Raw genomic sequence first — 17,855 nt, forward strand, 5'->3', positions numbered from 1 at the left:
TTTTATCTTACAATTCTATGGTGTAGTTTTCTTTTTATCACACAAAATTGAGTTTTCCATGCATAATCTATATAAAATCTGACAATTTTGCACAACCTGTCGCGTGAAAAAAATCCCAGTGACCCATACTTTTTATTATATTTTTGAAAAAAGCATGATATAAACTACATTTTGACAAATTATTAAAAAATTCTATGGATATTAATGAAGACCCCCTATTCACCTTAAGATCAGTTTTTTAAGATCATAGATATATAACTTTGATTTCATTTCTTCCAATTACGTACTTCTTTAAACAGAATTTGATCAATTCATATAAATGCTGAACACATTGAACATTACAGAGTAAAATTATCATAGCATCAAAATTTTCTGAAATTTTATGTAAAATGAGGTTTCCTCTTTATAACAACTGATTATTTTTCTGATCCAATTTATTTTATTGCTAGATCAAATAATATAATTGCGTTCTTTGTAGAAAGAATATCATACAAACTAGATACTTCAATGAACCTGTAACTATCACAGCATTTTGGCATACAATGGATACAATGCAATATTAAAGAATATATTTTTGTCAAATGGGAACTGTGTGTGCCAAACTTTTGTCTTGTTGATGATTTTCACTGGACAGAATTTTTGTCTGTCAATTATTAGTTTTTAAGATAAAAGGTAAAAATGGGTTAAAATTGTAATTTAAAGGGCAAAAACTCAGATAAGGAGTTGATAGAGATTTCATTCATTTTGACTTATATGTAGATCTCAACTTGCTGATATTTTTTTTATCTACAGCAGTTTTCACAAAAAATGCCTTAATGAGTATAGCTGGAAACCCAGTTGAAATTAAATAAAAATTAAATAAATGGCGAATGTGTCCATGGGAAACAGATGATGCCCCCACTTGCATATCATATAAAGTTATAAAGGGACATAAATGAAGAGCGGTAAAAGTGACGCTATCCAAATTTGTACTTGATCTGAGTTTTGTGGTAATAAGTATTGTTTATACGTTTCATAAAATTTGGTTGAGGCAAACTTTAGTTAGAGAACGGAAACGAAAAATTCAGCAATTTTTCCATTTGTAAAGAGGCACAACTCTAGAACAATAAAAGTGACACCCTCAAAATTCAAACTTGATCTGTATTTTGTGATAATAAGCATTGTGTATAAGTTTCATAACATTTGGTTGAGGCTAACTTAAGTTACAGAACGGAAACGAAAAATTCAGCAATTTTTCCATTTGTAAAGGGCATAACTCTAAAACAGTGAAAGTGACACCACCAAAATTCAAACTTGATCTGTTTTGTGGTAATAAGCATTGTGTATAAGTTTCATAAAATTTGGTTGAGGCAAACTAAAGTTAGAGAACGGAAACCAACTTTGGGACATACGAACGAACTTATAGACATATGGACGGACGTACAGACGTACAAGGGTAAAACTTAATGCCCCCTCCGCTACGGCGGGGGCATAAAAATGAAACTCTTTGTTAGAGAAGGTAAAAAAGGTCAAGTTGGTAAATTTGAATAGTTTACATCTGTTTCTATGGGCTTTAATAGTTTAATGAATGTGCCTAATTTAGGATTTTATGCGTCTTATGTATGTTTTTTTACTTAAATTATGGCATGGAGCTTCGAGATATTTGTAAATTTTTAAATTATGGAAAAATTTTCACAAAACAGTTGATTGTGGTAGGTGCAAATGCATGTGGATCTTTTTTGTGCATAAGCATAAATTCCAAAGAAAGATAATAGATTGATCTTTTTAAAGCATTAATTTGCATCTCTGCCCCTGGCGTCAGTTTTTTGAGAAAAAATCCCCAAAATTGGCAATAAATTCATCAAAAATAGAAAGTCGAATACACCTTTTTATGTTAAGGCGTGTTTGAGTTGACTATTCTGTCTTGAAAACGTATAAAAGAAAAATATTTGATCCTTATCTCGCTTCAAATTCTATTATTTTTATATATTCAGGCTCTAGGTTGATATAACAACATAGAAAATTTACAGTACTAAAAAATGAAATATATGGGTCAAGTGAAATACCTTTCTAATGAGTCATAACAACAGAGTAGGTGTGTTCGAATAACAATTTTTACTAAAAGTACTTGACGACAGACTTTTTAAGTGGATCTTAAAATTGCATAACTTCAAAAGAACTTCATTTTTGTGTGTGTTATCTATGGTAATTAGCCTTCAACCTCTGAAAATTTTTAGTCTGCCCTTCCAACGAAATATTTAATTAGAATTTTTTTAAATATTTTTGAACTTTCGAAAAGTCCCCCTGACAACCGATCAGACAATAGTTTTAAGTTGACCAAATGCATAAAATTACATTATATGATGCTCAATAGCTAGTAGATACATTTGTCTTTTAAAATACAACTGGCATATAAGGATCGTAATTATGCTATGTGGATATTTTTATCGGTTTTCAAGAGCTAAATTGACAGCGTGTCATCACTACAATGGCTTCCATTTTTACGATTATAAAAATTAGGTGGCGTAATGGGGAAATAATTTTGACAAGTAGAATCCTGACTGAAGGGCAATAAAGAGTCTACAAACTATTTCTGTAATTTTGACTTATTAGCATTTCTATTTTTACTGTTTAAGGTTCCCTCTATCTTCTAAAGTTTCTGTAAAAAAAGTTAAAATTGTCATTAAAGTGCTATAAGAAGTTGACTGGTGATTTTGACCATCTTGATTTTTTTAGATATTGTTTTACTGATCCTTATGCTTATTTAAGTATCTCTCTTATTATTTTTTCAAGTTTATAGCCAGAAACGGGTAAAATTGTCATTTAAGGAGAATAACTCCTACAAGGAGTCAACTGACAATTTAAACCATACAAGTTATCTGCAGAATTCCTCTTGCTAATCATTTTTGCAATTCAAAGTTTTTCTCTAATTATTATAGTTCAAAGTAATTGCCAAAAATGAGAAAAATTTTTACAATCATAATTTAATGTCAAAAACTCCTAAAAGGAGTGGTTCAGAGAGTTTTGGTCAAAATGGACAGTTAGTAGATTCTGACAGTCTGCACATTTTTGTCCTGTCACAATTTCTCGATCTTTAATGGTTTTGAAGATATTTGATGATTATTGGCATTTATCCCAATGTTCTATCTTAAGCCATAGCGGCCATGTTGGTCAGCAGATGGGATCATCAGCCATATTTTCTTTAAATCTATAGACACCCTAAGGATGATTGTGGCTTAGTTTGGTTTCAACTGGCCAAGTAGTTTTAGAGGAGCAGTTTTTCCGTAAAAGTCAATGGATGGATGCTAAGTAATGACCCTTTGGACCAGGTACGCTAAAATTACTGACATATATTATTGATTCAAAAGATACTATAAGCAGACAAACAACATTAGATTTCATGCAAAAACAAAAAACAAGGTCAATCTTACACATCATTACACTTGACTCAAAAAATTCAACAGAAATCAATGTACAATACCAAATAACCAAGCAAAATTTCATTTTGATTCACAGAAATTTGGAATGAACTTTTTCAACACATTTTTGAAGGCTGTAAAGTTTCATGCTAGAATCATATAAATTATAGGTTTAGTCACTAAAATCACTATTTCATCTTATTAACATTAATTTAAATTCAGTAAAAAAACAACCACCAAAATTATTTGGAAAGCTCTTGACAAATACTGAATTAAAATGGTTAGTTACAATAAAAACAGAGATCAGGTATGAGTGTTATATCAGGTCAATCAAAAAGGGAGGGTATTACATCCACTTTACTGAAGCATACTAAACTTCCTCTAATTTTGTGGTTTATTTGTTTAAAAAACCCCAAACCTATGAACCTTTTAAAGATGAAATCAAATTTATCATCTTAGTGAAAATGTTTATTTCCAGATCAAGTTCAATTTCAAAACAAACTGAAAGGCTTAAAGCTTAAACAGAAATTGTTGATAGTAACAAAACTTCTTAATTTCCTGAATTGATATTTGATACACAGTTTCTTGGTATGTCTTTCTGACTTACAGACATTTCAAGGGTTTCCTTGGGATGGCTAAACATCATTTTCCCAGTATATTGTCTATTACTGAGTAGAACTATAAAGAAGTATTTTGCTCTCATGGCGATGAAGCGACGAAATTCATAATACTGTTGTTGTCTTTGTATCATGACTTTTTCTAATCTCTACAAAAATAAAATATAATTATTTTTTCTGAGAGATGAAAAGTATACAGTATCTCATGGTTCTTTGAACAACCTGTAAAAGAGAGAATGGAATGCAAAAAAATGAGGTACATACATTTAACTGTATCTCTAAAGTTGCATGATTTACAATCATTCTCCCTGTGTAATTCCGGGAGGCCAAAACTTGAATAAATGTCATTTTTGACCTCCAACATCGTGAATGTCTAATGAAGCTGTATCGGATTTTTCTCATTTCTAGACTTTCATGAAGAAACTGAAATAGAATATACAATCACACAAAGACTAAAATTGTTATATAACTTTTAACATTATTTCACTGCTGCAATCTCTCAAATACTTCAGCAGGCCATAAATAAATGCAAACTATAGAATCAATTCTTCAGATTCTTCTCTCTGATAGTTAAAATATCTTTTGGTATAGCATCACTAATTCGGCATGGTCAGAATAACATACAAGAAAGTAGCACATATTCTAAACAAAATAGTTCCTACACATAGCCATAACTTTGTCAATAAGTAAAATATTTGGATAATTTTGGAATCAAATGAAAGCTTAGGGACTTGGGATCACTGTAGAACCTTTTTTTAAAGTTTCTTTTGAATAATAAAAAAAATATATGAAATTAAGATAGGATGGCATATTTGCCCTGTTGCTCAGATCAGAAGTACCTGTTTTTGTATGAACCAACTTCCAGGAACCACTCTAATATGCAATAATGGTATTTTGAGTTTTTCAGCACAAGTCAGGATAAGGTATAGTTTTGACATAAAATGATTTATTTGAACTTAAGACAAAATAGCTATGAATGCTTGAAGTTGCAGAAGCATAGAAAGCAAAGTGGCTATGAATACGTGGTGTTATTCCTTTTATGACTCTGTCAACTAATCCAATGAGTAATATAAAATTGCATCTGCAGCTAGAAGATTAAACTGTTGTTTCACATCTATTACTTTTGGATAGGTTATTCAATAGATGCTTCACCATGCCTCCATTTTGTATTTATTGTTTATCTTGTTCATTGTTACAAGACATAAACTGCCAAAGTGAGTTTTAGGTCATGAGGAGAAAAGCATGCATAATATTACTAGTTTTTTCCAAATTTAAACAAGATCAATTATACCCCTGCTCAATGTTTGTGACAGAAAATTTCATATAACTATGTGCATGCCATTTTAAAGATATAAATTAGCGCTTTAGTTCTTCAAAGTCAGTTCATGCTTGGAGTTCACCCAGGCATACTCCGTAATTTGTAAAATCATTTCAACTGGGTGCTTCAAATGTTTTTTTATATGTAACAAGGTCTTTTCAAATCAATTTTTAATCTGTAAAAGTTACCAGTTATGATAAGCAATCACTGCAATCATATATTTTGTTCAGGAATTTAATTTTTTATGCAATTACGCTTTGCATTAAAAAACTGACAAACAATAAAGTCAACTCCTTTTACAGTTTTGGGGCTCTTTTCACAAAAAAATCTTACGATAAAAATTGATCGTAATCTATATTGAAATGTTCATGACTTTTGAGTATTTTTTCTTGTAAGATTTTTTGTGAAATCAGTCGCTGACCAATAATTGTGTCAAAAAACAACAATAAATAACTGGGAAGAGGTAATTTGTCTGGAAACAACATTTAATTAGCAGGGAATCATGTATTGCAAGATATCAGAAGTGTGTCTTTTGTAATTAAAGGTATTTATATTGGTGATTATATTCATTATAAATTATCAGGCTGAACACTGAATAACAAAATGACTGTTCCTCATTGTGTTTCCTAAATGTCCTAAAACTTATCTGGATTAATCATGTCCCTATTAGGACACAACTGGCAAATATGACTTTTCCCGATGATAAATTATTTTTAGTCTTATTATATCCATTCAGTATTAAGTATATTTTTTTTTACCCCACAATATATAGTACTTGTACCATATCAGGCTATCTGAACCTTGTGTTGATCTTTTCTTTGTGTATCCTTTTTTTTAAAGTTGAAAGTTTGTGGTTTGTTGTACTGTAATTCCAGGCCACATTTAAAAGAATGTCTGTTTCCCCTTCCCCGGGTCTACTCTTTGAAAACAGACCAGGCAGGCAGGTACTTTCCCTTCCCCCCTTTTTTTTTATCAAGTACATCACTGCAATGTTTGTGTAAATAACTTATCTGACAGCCGTACTGTTGCCTATAGTTGCTTACATTCACTTCATTTGAATTTTTGGCGGAGAATTGTCTTATTGGCAATCATTCCACATCTCCTTATTTTTATATGTAATGCTCATATTTGTTTTTCAGTTTTTTAACCCTATATTTGTTTTTAAATAAATCAAATGTCCTGAAATATTTATGTGAATAAATATCTATCATCCATAGTTTGTGTCTTTATTTGTTTTATAAATGAAGTTATATCCCATTTTATATTTGTATTCACAGTGTTCTTTCCAGGATTTGTAAATAGCACCGAAAAATTAGATATTTGCATCGATAATAATATGCATCGTGTTGCAACTCTTTTTCGTCTATACTCCTTAAGGTTAGTTATCATAGGATTCTTTCTTTTTTGATTATCTTTTATCCATTGGAGTTTTTCTTTTCTTTTGTTGACACTATTGCAGTGAAAGAAATTATATTCTCCATTCAGTCATAAGCATGAAGAGAATTGTCAATTTCTATTTCTACATGTACTTATAACACTAGTCTGGTTTCAACGAACTTGTCTAGCTGAAAATGTCTGGACGACGAGGGGGATTTTTAAAGACTTTGACTACACATGAGGTTTTTCCTCGGTAGGTCTGGACGACGTGGGTGGTTTTTAATGTTCTTAACTACCCATGAGGGTCTTGCACGGTCGGTTATCATAGGTCTGGTAAGTTGATACACTGAATGAATACAAATACTGGTTTGATTTTATTGGGAGTATTGAAGATATAACCTTATGTTCCATTTTATAGTTTATGGCAATTATTTGTTTACTTATAAATATTCCTAAGAGTAAATATATTTTTAACATGAGAATTTCAAAATAAGCAAAAATAGGAGGAGTAACTCTTTTGGGATTTATAATTAAAACATTGTTTTTGCTGTTTAAAAAAAAATCATCATACCTTTTGGCGAAATTACAAAACCTTTTCAAAAGTACCAAAATCAGTGATTGTCCAAAGTAAGTGTGGCTGGTGTATAAAACTTATTAAATCAACTGCCACACTGGAGGTAAACCCGCGGTCAAAATGAAAGTTTTTTTGTTATAAAAGAGAAGGAAGACTCATTAAAAGAGACAGGATATATGATATACTTGCTTGGACACATTGCTTTATAGATAATAAAAATATGCATAATTGTCAATTATAATTATTTAATGGACCAACAGTTAATCTTTTATCAAGTATAAACAATTTTTTCGGCATGTGTACAACTATCGCCGTATCGGCATAGTAAATGTCAAAATTAAAATTTCCAATTGCATCACTAGTCTAAGCTTCGGTAGTGAGTGAAGCCATAAAATTGTTGTCAGGAGTCATAAATTATCCCCTTATTAATTAATTAAATCACAAAAGAAACAAGTTACAAGTTCTAATTGATTGATTAAATACCATCTGCAACAGGTAACCCTCATCAGGTAAATCAATCACCTGTTGTAACTATCAACGTGCTGGTTGAATATCGCCTGTAATTTTTATACCATACAAATACAATTTAACAAGTCACAATTTTACCAAAAATTATAGTACCACAAAACCGAAATATAGGACCACGCGAGGAATGATAGAAGTTATAATCAAGACTAAATAGCGTCCATGACATATGGTGAAGCACATGTTACATGATTATATCTGACAAAAGTAAGATTTCTCTTTTGTTCCTGCCGGTGGGTAACACTTTAGACGCGTCCTTGTACTTAATTCGTACAGAAAACGACAATGCGATCTTGTCACCCATCTTTCAAGCAGACAGTTTACCCTCATTACCACTAAATTGATAGATAAACTCCAGAGAGTCCTGAGAAGACTTCCGGTAATATCAGAACCAATGTCGGAGTGGAAACTAATAAATTTCAGAAGTAAAAAAAATATTCCGATTTTTTTGGGTAAAATAATTTTTTGACCCGGTCGGGGCGAGGGGAAACAAACATGTTTTTTATTTGGCCCCAGTTATCTTTTTTATGTACTTTTAATCTATAACCCAAATCAAATGATGCTTCCATGACATCCAATGATTTAACATTAACTTGCCTCAATAAATGTTCTGCATTGTCTCACTTCTCTGCGTATTTTTTGGTAGGACTCCTTAGTTTCGTTGTACCTCCTAGTTATTTCTTCAGGGTTGCCACGGCTTAAGGTGGGAAAAAATGTTATGTTATATTAATGTTTGTAAAAGGCAAACAAAAAAGAAAAAGAAAAAAGTTGTCCAAACAATGTATTGAAAACATAAAAAGCAAAAAATGTAATTGAAAAAAATATTAAGAACACTCAGAGAACTATTATCTTTAAGGCCAAAAAAAAATATATGTCTGTTTAAGGTTACATACTTTAAAAAAATAGGGTAGGTAGGTCGGTATTTCCATTTTATTTTTTTTTTCCATTTTATTTTTTGTGACATGATTTTGAGTCATGCCGTTTCGACTTGTCGTGGTCCGAGTTGATCATGGGCCAAGTTTACCCGTATTTTTGATGATTGGATTATTTCCCTTGGAAAAAAATGGCGGCAAAGTGTTTATTTCATCACACGAGTTGCGAATTTCCTTAAAACAGCTGTCATATTCACGATTGTGAACATTGGGTTGTATCAGGCAATTGATTTATATCATTTGCAACACTTAACTTCACTTTTGACACGAGTTCAGTTTATTTTTCACTTTACGACGGAAATAAAATGACTTAGGGTTGGCGCTCAAAAGTAGGGTTGGTCGGGTAACCGTAAACAGACATATATTTTTTTTTGGCCTAAAAAGCTATTTGCTTTAACTTCCCAGAATACCATTTATTCAAACTAGGCAAATGTGTCTGTCATAGCTTACAATAAGGTATTGGTTATACAGTGACCTTTAAGTGCTTACATCAACATCCTTTGGTCTGTGGTTGATAGTTGTCTCATTGACGGTCAAGCACACCTCCTTAATTCTATATTAATCTTCTAGGTCATGTTATGACAAGATTTCAGGGATTCCCCCATGATTATGCAGAAGATAAAACAAGATTAATTTCAAGGTTTGGTGAGATGCTGTAAACCGTTGATTTATATTTCTGTTATTTATCTACTCTCGAAAATAAGACGCTCACGAGAATTAGTTCATTTACATTACTGGACAGTTATGGTGATTTATTAAAGAAATAATTCTTTCATGCCATGCTTTATGCTCATTTTAACATGGGTAGGCATTATATTTGTCAATATCTTTATACCGAGCGTTAGTGAGGTGTAAAATATTGACAAATATAATGCCTACCCATGTTAAAATTAGCTTAAAGCATGGCATGATAGAATTATTTTGATTCTGATAGGAATATTTAGAACTTTTGTACTTCGAGTGGACCTATAGTACACATTCAAAAGGCAGCCATTTTGATTTGATGAACCAAAAACGTTATAGAAAATCAACAGTTGAACGATAAAAAAATTAATATGTATACCTAAACTTACTTTCAGAATGATTTTATTTAATTTCCTAGCGAGAAACACCAACAAAACTGCCCATTTCGACCTCCGGCGTTGTTCAAAATACAACTGATGTTGCAATTTCAATTGTGACGTCAATCACGTGCAGCCCATGTTTTATTGTAATTTGAACATGGCTTTGTTTCCAAAGCGAAAGCAGGACGTCATATTAGAATAATCAACACAAGCACACAGATGAATAAAGGTGTTCTTATATCAATTCTTCAACTTCTTTGCAATGGGAAAATAAAATATGAATGTTCCACTACTTTTACCTTTTCTCTTCTGTCTTAATTCTTTTATTAATCTGATTAATTTCACTTTCTAAATTGGTTACACTTCTACGAGTGTTCCTTCTCTCTGGACAAACAATACATGCTTTCTCTATGTCAGTCTGAAAAAGAACAAACAGTTGACGATATCTATGTTGTAGGATATGGTTTAACACCCAACACATGATATAGATAGTCTAAGTCAGTATGTGAAAGACTTTCTTTTACTTCTTTATCTTAGGATTTAATTTAATGTCTATTGAATTAGTTTTTACTATTATTTTATATTTATGATACATGTTCCATAGTAAACCACAAGAACTGATTTTTATTATTGTTTTAACATTTTATACATATATAATTTATTTTAAACAATATGGTATTAATACCTTAATGTTGAGCCATCAAAAACTGGTGTCAAAGAAAACAACTATCAATGTATCAAGTTAAGCAACCAACAATCAATCAATCAATTAATCAATAATACATGTTATTGCTTTTTTCTTTGCTACACTTTTTGTGTGATAATTTTCCATCTCAAGCGACTCAACTGATAATGGTTTTTCTCAATAAAGTAGTGCTACCAATGACGTCATTAGCAAACTTGACATTGCCTAGGAAAATAGCTATAAACAGATTATCTATGGTCTTTCATTTCAAGGAAATACTATATTCCTATAATACATGTAAATTGATACCCCACTAAAATAAATGAATGCACAGGCTATCTTAACTTATGGTTCTTATTTGTGTAAGTGTAGAGTTGTAGAATGGAGTGTATCTTGTAAGCAAAGCTTTAACACATGATAGAGTTGTAGAATGGAGTGTATCTTGTAAGCAAAGCTTTAACAGATGATAGAGTTGTAGAATGGAGTGTATCTTGTAAGCAAAGCTTTAACAGATGATAGAGTTGTAGAATGGAGTGTATCTTGTAAGCAAAGCTTTAACAGATGATAGAGTTGTAGAATGGAGTGTATCTTGTAAGCAAAGCTTTAACAGATGATAGAGTTGTAGAATGGAGTGTATCTTGTAAGCAAAGCTTTAACAGATGATAGAGTTGTAGAATGGAGTGTATCTTGTAAGCAAAGCTTTAACAGATGATAGAGTTGTAGAATGGAGTGTATCTTGTAAGCAAAGCTTTAACAGATGATAGAGTTGTAGAATGGAGTGTATCTTGTAAGCAAAGCTTTAACAGATGATAGAGTTGTAGAATGGAGTGTATCTTGTAAGCAAAGCTTTAACACATGATAGAGTTGTAGAATGGAGTGTATCTTGTAAGCAAAGCTTTAACACATGATAGAGTTGTAGAATGGAGTGTATCTTGTAAGCAAAGCTTTAACACATGATAGAGTTGTAGAATGGAGTGTATCTTGTAAGCAAAGCTTTAACACATGATAGAGTTGTAGAATGGAGTGTATCTTGTAAGCAAAGCTTTAACAGATGATAGAGTTGTAGAATGGAGTGTATCTTGTAAGCAAAGCTTTAACAGATGATAGAGTTGTAGAATGGAGTGTATCTTGTAAGCAAAGCTTTAACAGATGATAGAGTTGTAGAATGGAGTGTATCTTGTAAGCAAAGCTTTAACAGATGATAGAGTTGTAGAATGGAGTGTATCTTGTAAGCAAAGCTTTAACAGATGATAGAGTTGTAGAATGGAGTGTATCTTGTAAGCAAAGCTTTAACAGATGATAGAGTTGTAGAATGGAGTGTATCTTGTAAGCAAAGCTTTAACAGATGATAGAGTTGTAGAATGGAGTGTATCTTGTAAGCAAAGCTTTAACAGATGATAGAGTTGTAGAATGGAGTGTATCTTGTAAGCAAAGCTTTAACAGATGATAGAGTTGTAGAATGGAGTGTATCTTGTAAGCAAAGCTTTAACAGATGATAGAGTTGTAGAATGGAGTGTATCTTGTAAGCAAAGCTTTAACAGATGATCTGTATCAGAATCAGATAGGTGGAAGCCACAAAGGAAATAGTCATGTCTTTAGGTGGAAGCCACAAAGGAAATAGTGATGTCTTTAGGTGGAAGCCACAAAGGAAATAGTCATGTCTTTCTTTATAAGCCAGTTTGTTGTTCATTTAACCTGCTGTAATGTGGCAGGGGATTTTGTTACCTAATATCTGCTTGGGAAAAAAACTAAAAACTATGTGAAGTTTTTAAGGATATTTCTCAGATTTCAATTATCAATTTGAAATCTATCATGTTCCATAAACCTTTCCTCTGTAAATGTCATGAACAAGAAATGATCCAGACACAAAACAGATCTGACTATATATCCAAATATTTAATAAGAAGGCACAGGTATTGGACTAGATATAATTACTTAAAAAATAAAGCACAACTGCATTGTACCTGTATTTCTGCCTTATATGTATCTATTTTCTTCTTCAAATCAGCAATCTTCTTTTCTTGCTCCTTGTATTTCATTTCATAATGTTTTTTATGACTTTTTGCCTGTTCTATTTCTGCCTGTACTTTTCCTAGATCGTCTCTTAGGGGTTCACCTCCTTCAGCTTTACTTCTCATTTCTTTCTCAATAACTTTGAAATTTGCATCCGCCTCTTCTACATCTATTTGTGCATCGTCATATATTCCCTGTTTTTCTGATTTTTGATCTTCATGTGCTTGAATTGATTCTTTTAAATTTTCTACTTCCTCTTCCTAGAATTGGCAGGAAAAGTTTAATGTCCGGTAAACTCCATATCATTAAGCTCAGCTTATTCTAAACTCAAGTCCTATTACTATTGGTTTGAAAAATTATTAAATATTCATGTAAAGAAGATATTTAAAAAGGGAACATTTCACAAAATTATAAATGATATATTTGAAGCTATTTAGAAAGGTAACTGAGCAAAGCAATTTCTATTATAATAACAGGTAATGCCTGTTTAAGATAATTATATGAAAAGATATCTCGTACAATTTTTAAATAATACTTACAATGAGAAAATGTGTCTGCTAATGTTTTCTTTTAAGTTACTACTACATGCAAAGTTTCTTATTTCAATATTTCTAAGTACAATTTGTTACCTAAAACACTTGCCAATGTGGTGACATCAACAGACACTTACCAATGTGGTGACATCAACAGACATTTACCAATGTGGTGACATCAACAGACACTTACCAATGTGGTGACATCAACAGACATTTACCAATGTGGTGACATCAACAGACGCTTACCAATGTGGTGACACCAATAGACATTTACCAATGAGGAGACATGAACAGACACTTACCAATGTGGTGACATCAACAGACATTTACCAATGAGGTGACATCAACAGACACTTACCAATGTGGTGACATCAACAGACATTTACCAATGAGGTGACATCAACAGACACTTACCAATGTGGTGACATCAACAGACATTTACCAATGAGGTGACATCAACAGACACTTACCAATGTGGTGACATCAACTGGTGCTGGATCTTCTATACTCTTTAAATCATCAACGTCCTGTAAATAAAATATAACACACTATTTCAGGAAAAATATCATTATGAGAAAAATAAAGAAGAATGCACATGTTGTTGTGATAAGCATACCCCACTTCTAATATCCAGTAATAAAAAACTCAAGAAGGTTTCTGACAGGTCTGAAAAGCACTTAAACTTAACAATTAATCACTGCCAAGCTGCTGACTGAATAAGAAATTTTTCTAGTGTACTTGAGCAAAGTGTGATGAAAAAAGTCAATTCAACATATTGAAAATTCAAAGTATCTTCAAACAGGAAGTATTTGTCTGATAGATAAATAAAGTTCTCACACATTACAACTCATCAGGCTGCTGACCAAATATGAAGTTTTGTTTGATCATACCTCAGAAAGGTGTGATCAAAATATTTGCTGGACAGATAGAAGGACATATGAACTGACAGATGGACAAGTAAGACAAATAATATTACAGTTTTGACAACCTTGAACGATTTCTACCATATTCCAATGTATTCAAAAAAGCACTATTATAACATTTTTGCTTTGAGAACCTTTTTCGTGTTTAACAAGGCTTATCAAAGGTCAAAATTGTGTATCTTGTGTAAAAAAAAATATCAAAAAAAATATCAAAGACAGTATAAACAAATTTTTATTGATTGAAACTATTTAAATACAAGAGTGCACACACTGAAATGTCTCGCCTACTATACTGACCGTTGATTTTATGTTGATAGCCCTACATATAAAGTTTTACTACAAGTATCACATTAACATTTATGATCCAAGAAAATGAGGTCAAGGTCAGATAAACCAAGGTGGAAATATTTATCTATCAGACAAATACATGTACACCTTTAATACAATCATTCCATACACAGAATATAGATGACCTATTGCTTATAGTATAAAAGAAACAGACCAAACCATGGAAATTCTATATTAACCAATGAATCATGAAAATGAGGTCAAGGTCAAATAAAACCTGCCAGACTGATATGTACATCGTAAAATATTTCCATACACCAAATATAATTGACCTATTGCATACAGTATTAGAAAAACAGACCAAAACACAAAAACTAAACTATTACCATTGAACCATGAAAATGAGGCCAAGGTAAGATGACACCTGCCAGTTGGACATGTACACCTTACAATCATTCCATACACCAAATATAGTAGACCTATTGCTTATAGTATCTGAGATATGGACTTGACCAAGAAAAGTTAACCTTGTTCACTGTTCCATGAAATGAGGTCGAGGTCAAGTGAAAACTGTCTGACAGACATGAGGACCTTACAAGTTACGCACATACCAAATATAGTTATCCTATTACTGATAATAAGAGAGAAATTAACATTACAAAAAATCTTAACTTTTTTTCAAGTAGTCACTGAACCATGAAAATGAGGTCAAGGACAATGGACATATGACAGAAGGAAACTTCATATCATGAGTCATCTATATACAAAGTATGAAGCATCCAGGTCTTGTACCTTCTGAAATATTAAGCTTTTAAGAAGTTAGTTAATACCGCCACCGGATCACTATCCCTATGTCGAGCTTTCTGCGACTTAAGTCGCAGGCTCAACAATAACCATGGTTCTTGGTCACTCAAACATGTTATTTAGGTTAAGGTTGTACCATACTGTGCTGTACTAGACTAAAAGGGGGAATTATCTATAATACTTTAAAAGTAATTCTTTGAGGTCATGCTTTATGCTCATGTTAACATGAGTAAGCATTACATTCGTCAATATCTTTGTACAGAGCATTAGTGAGGTGTAAAATAACAAATATAATGCCTAACCATGTGAAACTGAGCCTAGAGGATGGCATGATAAAATTATTTCGATTCTAAAAGGAAAATTCAAAACTTTTGTTCTTTGAAGCAAATCTATAAGACCGGGTCAAAGCAACCATTTTGATTTGATGAAGGACAAATGTTTTAGCAAATTAACTTTTTCATAATCAAAAAATTTGTAAGGGTTCCGCGGAACCCAGTGTCTCGCCTACTTTTGCTGTTAATCGCAGGCTCAACAAAAATGAGGAAAAAAATTAATAAAATTATTCCTCTCTATACTATCTTTTGATTGTAAGTAGCTTCTGTCCAAGTTTGGTAAAAATCCAGGATAGTTTATCAATCTAATAAATGTTTTAAAAACTTAAAGTGCAGACTGTATGTAATGTTAACTGGAAGAAAAACTAAGTCCATTTACAAGTAAAATACGGAAAAAATGGAATTTATTTTTTACTTTTTTACAAAATTTACTTCTGGATACTATCTTTTGATCATAAACAAGGTTCTTTCCAAGTTTGGTAGAAATCCAGGATAGTTTAAGAAAGTTATTAAAATTTCAAAAACTTTAACCACAGAGTGAATGTAATGTTTCATGGCAGAAAAACTAAGTCCATTTATAAGTAAAATACAGAAAAAATGGAATTTTTTTTTTTACAAAATTTACTTCTGGATACTATCTTTTGATCATAAACAAGCTTCTTTCCAAGTTTGGTAGAAATCCAGGATAGTTTAAGAAAGTTATTAAAATTTCAAAAACTTTAACCACAGAGTGAGTGTAATGTTTCTTGGCAGAAAAACTAAGTCCATTTATAAGTAAAATACGGAAAAAATGGAATTTTTTTTTTTACAAAATTTACTTTTGAATATTATCTTATGATCATAAACAAGCTTCTGTCCAAGTTTGGTAGAAATCCAGGATAGTTTAAGAAAGTTATTAAAATTTCAAAAACTTTAACCACAGAGTGAATGTTATGTTTCTTGGCAGAAAAACTAAGTCCATTTATAAGTAAAATACGGAAAAATTGGAATTTTTTTTTTACAAAATTTACTTTTGAATATTATCTTATGATCATAAACAAGCTTCTGTCCAAGTTTGGTAGAAATCCAGGATAGTTTAAGAAAGTTATTAAAATTTCAAAAACTTTAACCACAGAGTGAATATTTGTGGACGCCGCCGCCGGAATGTAGGATCGCTATGTCTCGCTTTTTCGACAAAAGTCGAAGGCTCGACAAAAATGAATTGAAGCATGTAAATTTAATTTTAAAATATTTTTAATTTCTAGTAAGCAAAACCAATAAAAATGTTAGAATGGTTCAAAAGCCAATTGTTGTAATTCTAATTGTGACGTCACACACATGCAACACATGTTCTATAGGAATAGGAACATGACTGGCTTTGCTTACAAAGGGAAAGAAGAGCATGATATTAGAATGATCTTTTGTTTGGTTGCTGTCTCATTGACATAAATCCCACTTCTTTTAAACATATATGAGAATAGATTACTTACTGTATTGAACTTCCTTATTTTCTGATGAATTTTCATCAACTGAGTATCTGTTTTCTTGCCTTCATTCTCATTTTTACTTATTTCTATATTCAGATTTCTTTGTTTTTGTCTATTCTTTTCTAAATCAGATCTTATCCCATTTAATTCTTCCTCCATTTTCTGAATATCTTCCTCAACATTGGCTGTCAGAAATTTAGCTCTGTCGTAGTTACAAGAGTAATGACGAAGTGATGGAAAGCAGTATAACTGATCACCACTCAGAGTAAACGCCTGTAATGGAAAACATAATAAAATGCTCCGCAGGGCGCAGCTTGATACGACCGCAGAGGTCGAACCCTGAACAGTTGGGGGAAGTATGGACACAACATTCAAGCTTGATACAGCTTTGGATTTGGATTGTGATTAAATATTTGACACAGCATAGGTTTCTAACACAAATTGAATGTGGTCTAAGAACTTAAAAATTTTAAATTGGACATTCACCTATTATGGTCCAATATCCAAAATCTAAATACATGGTTAGATTCAGCATATCAAAGAACCCCAAGAATTCAATTTTTGATGAAATCAAACAAAGTTTAATTTTGGACCCTTTTGACCTCAATGTGGACAAAGTTGATAACGGGGCCCAAAAATCAAAAATCTAAATACATGGTTAGATTCAGCATATCAAAGAACCCCATATATTCAATTTTTGTTGAAATCAAACAAAGTTTAATTTTGGACCCCGATTTGGACCAACTTGAAAACTGGGCCCATAATCAAAAATCTAAATACATGTTTAGATTCAGCATATCAAAGAACCCTAAGAATTCAATTTTTGTTAAAATCAAACTAAGTTTAATTTTGGACCCTTTGGACCTTAATGTAGACCAATTTGAAAACGGAACCAAAAATTAAGAATCTAAATACACGGTTAGATTCGGCATATCAAAGAACCCCAATAATTCAATTTTTGATGAAATCAAACAAAGTTTAATTTTGGACCCTTTTGACCTCA

The 17,855-nt window shown here is 31.8% G+C and overlaps 1 protein-coding gene across 7 annotated transcripts in view; it reads right to left on the bottom strand.

Annotated features, from left to right (window-relative positions):
- The window catches only part of LOC127713229 (structural maintenance of chromosomes protein 6-like), a 396,756-nt gene that overhangs the window by 327,986 nt on the left and 50,915 nt on the right, over positions 1 to 17,855 (bottom strand). For 5 of the 7 annotated variants that reach the window (XR_007987495.1, XM_052219769.1, XM_052219768.1 and 2 more), the window contains exons 18-24: positions 16,856 to 17,125; positions 13,510 to 13,566; positions 12,455 to 12,763; positions 10,105 to 10,223; positions 8,407 to 8,506; positions 4,280 to 4,438; positions 4,006 to 4,164 (exon numbers count right to left, since the gene is read on the bottom strand). Coding sequence is in view for 6 of the 7 variants with exons in the window: in XM_052219769.1 (XP_052075729.1) it covers positions 4,006 to 4,164; positions 4,280 to 4,438; positions 8,407 to 8,506; positions 10,105 to 10,223; positions 12,455 to 12,763; positions 13,510 to 13,566; positions 16,856 to 17,125 (1,173 nt within the window). In the remaining variant the exon portion in view is untranslated. The remainder of the gene's footprint in view (positions 1 to 4,005; positions 4,165 to 4,279; positions 4,439 to 8,406; positions 8,507 to 10,104; positions 10,224 to 12,454; positions 12,764 to 13,509; positions 13,567 to 16,855; positions 17,126 to 17,855) is intronic. The other 2 variants (XM_052219770.1, XM_052219771.1) reach the window with 2 other exon arrangements.

This window comes from Mytilus californianus, unplaced genomic scaffold (assembly GCF_021869535.1).
Source record: "Mytilus californianus isolate M0D057914Y unplaced genomic scaffold, xbMytCali1.0.p SCAF_1, whole genome shotgun sequence".
Classification (NCBI taxonomy): domain Eukaryota; kingdom Metazoa; phylum Mollusca; class Bivalvia; order Mytilida; family Mytilidae; genus Mytilus; species Mytilus californianus.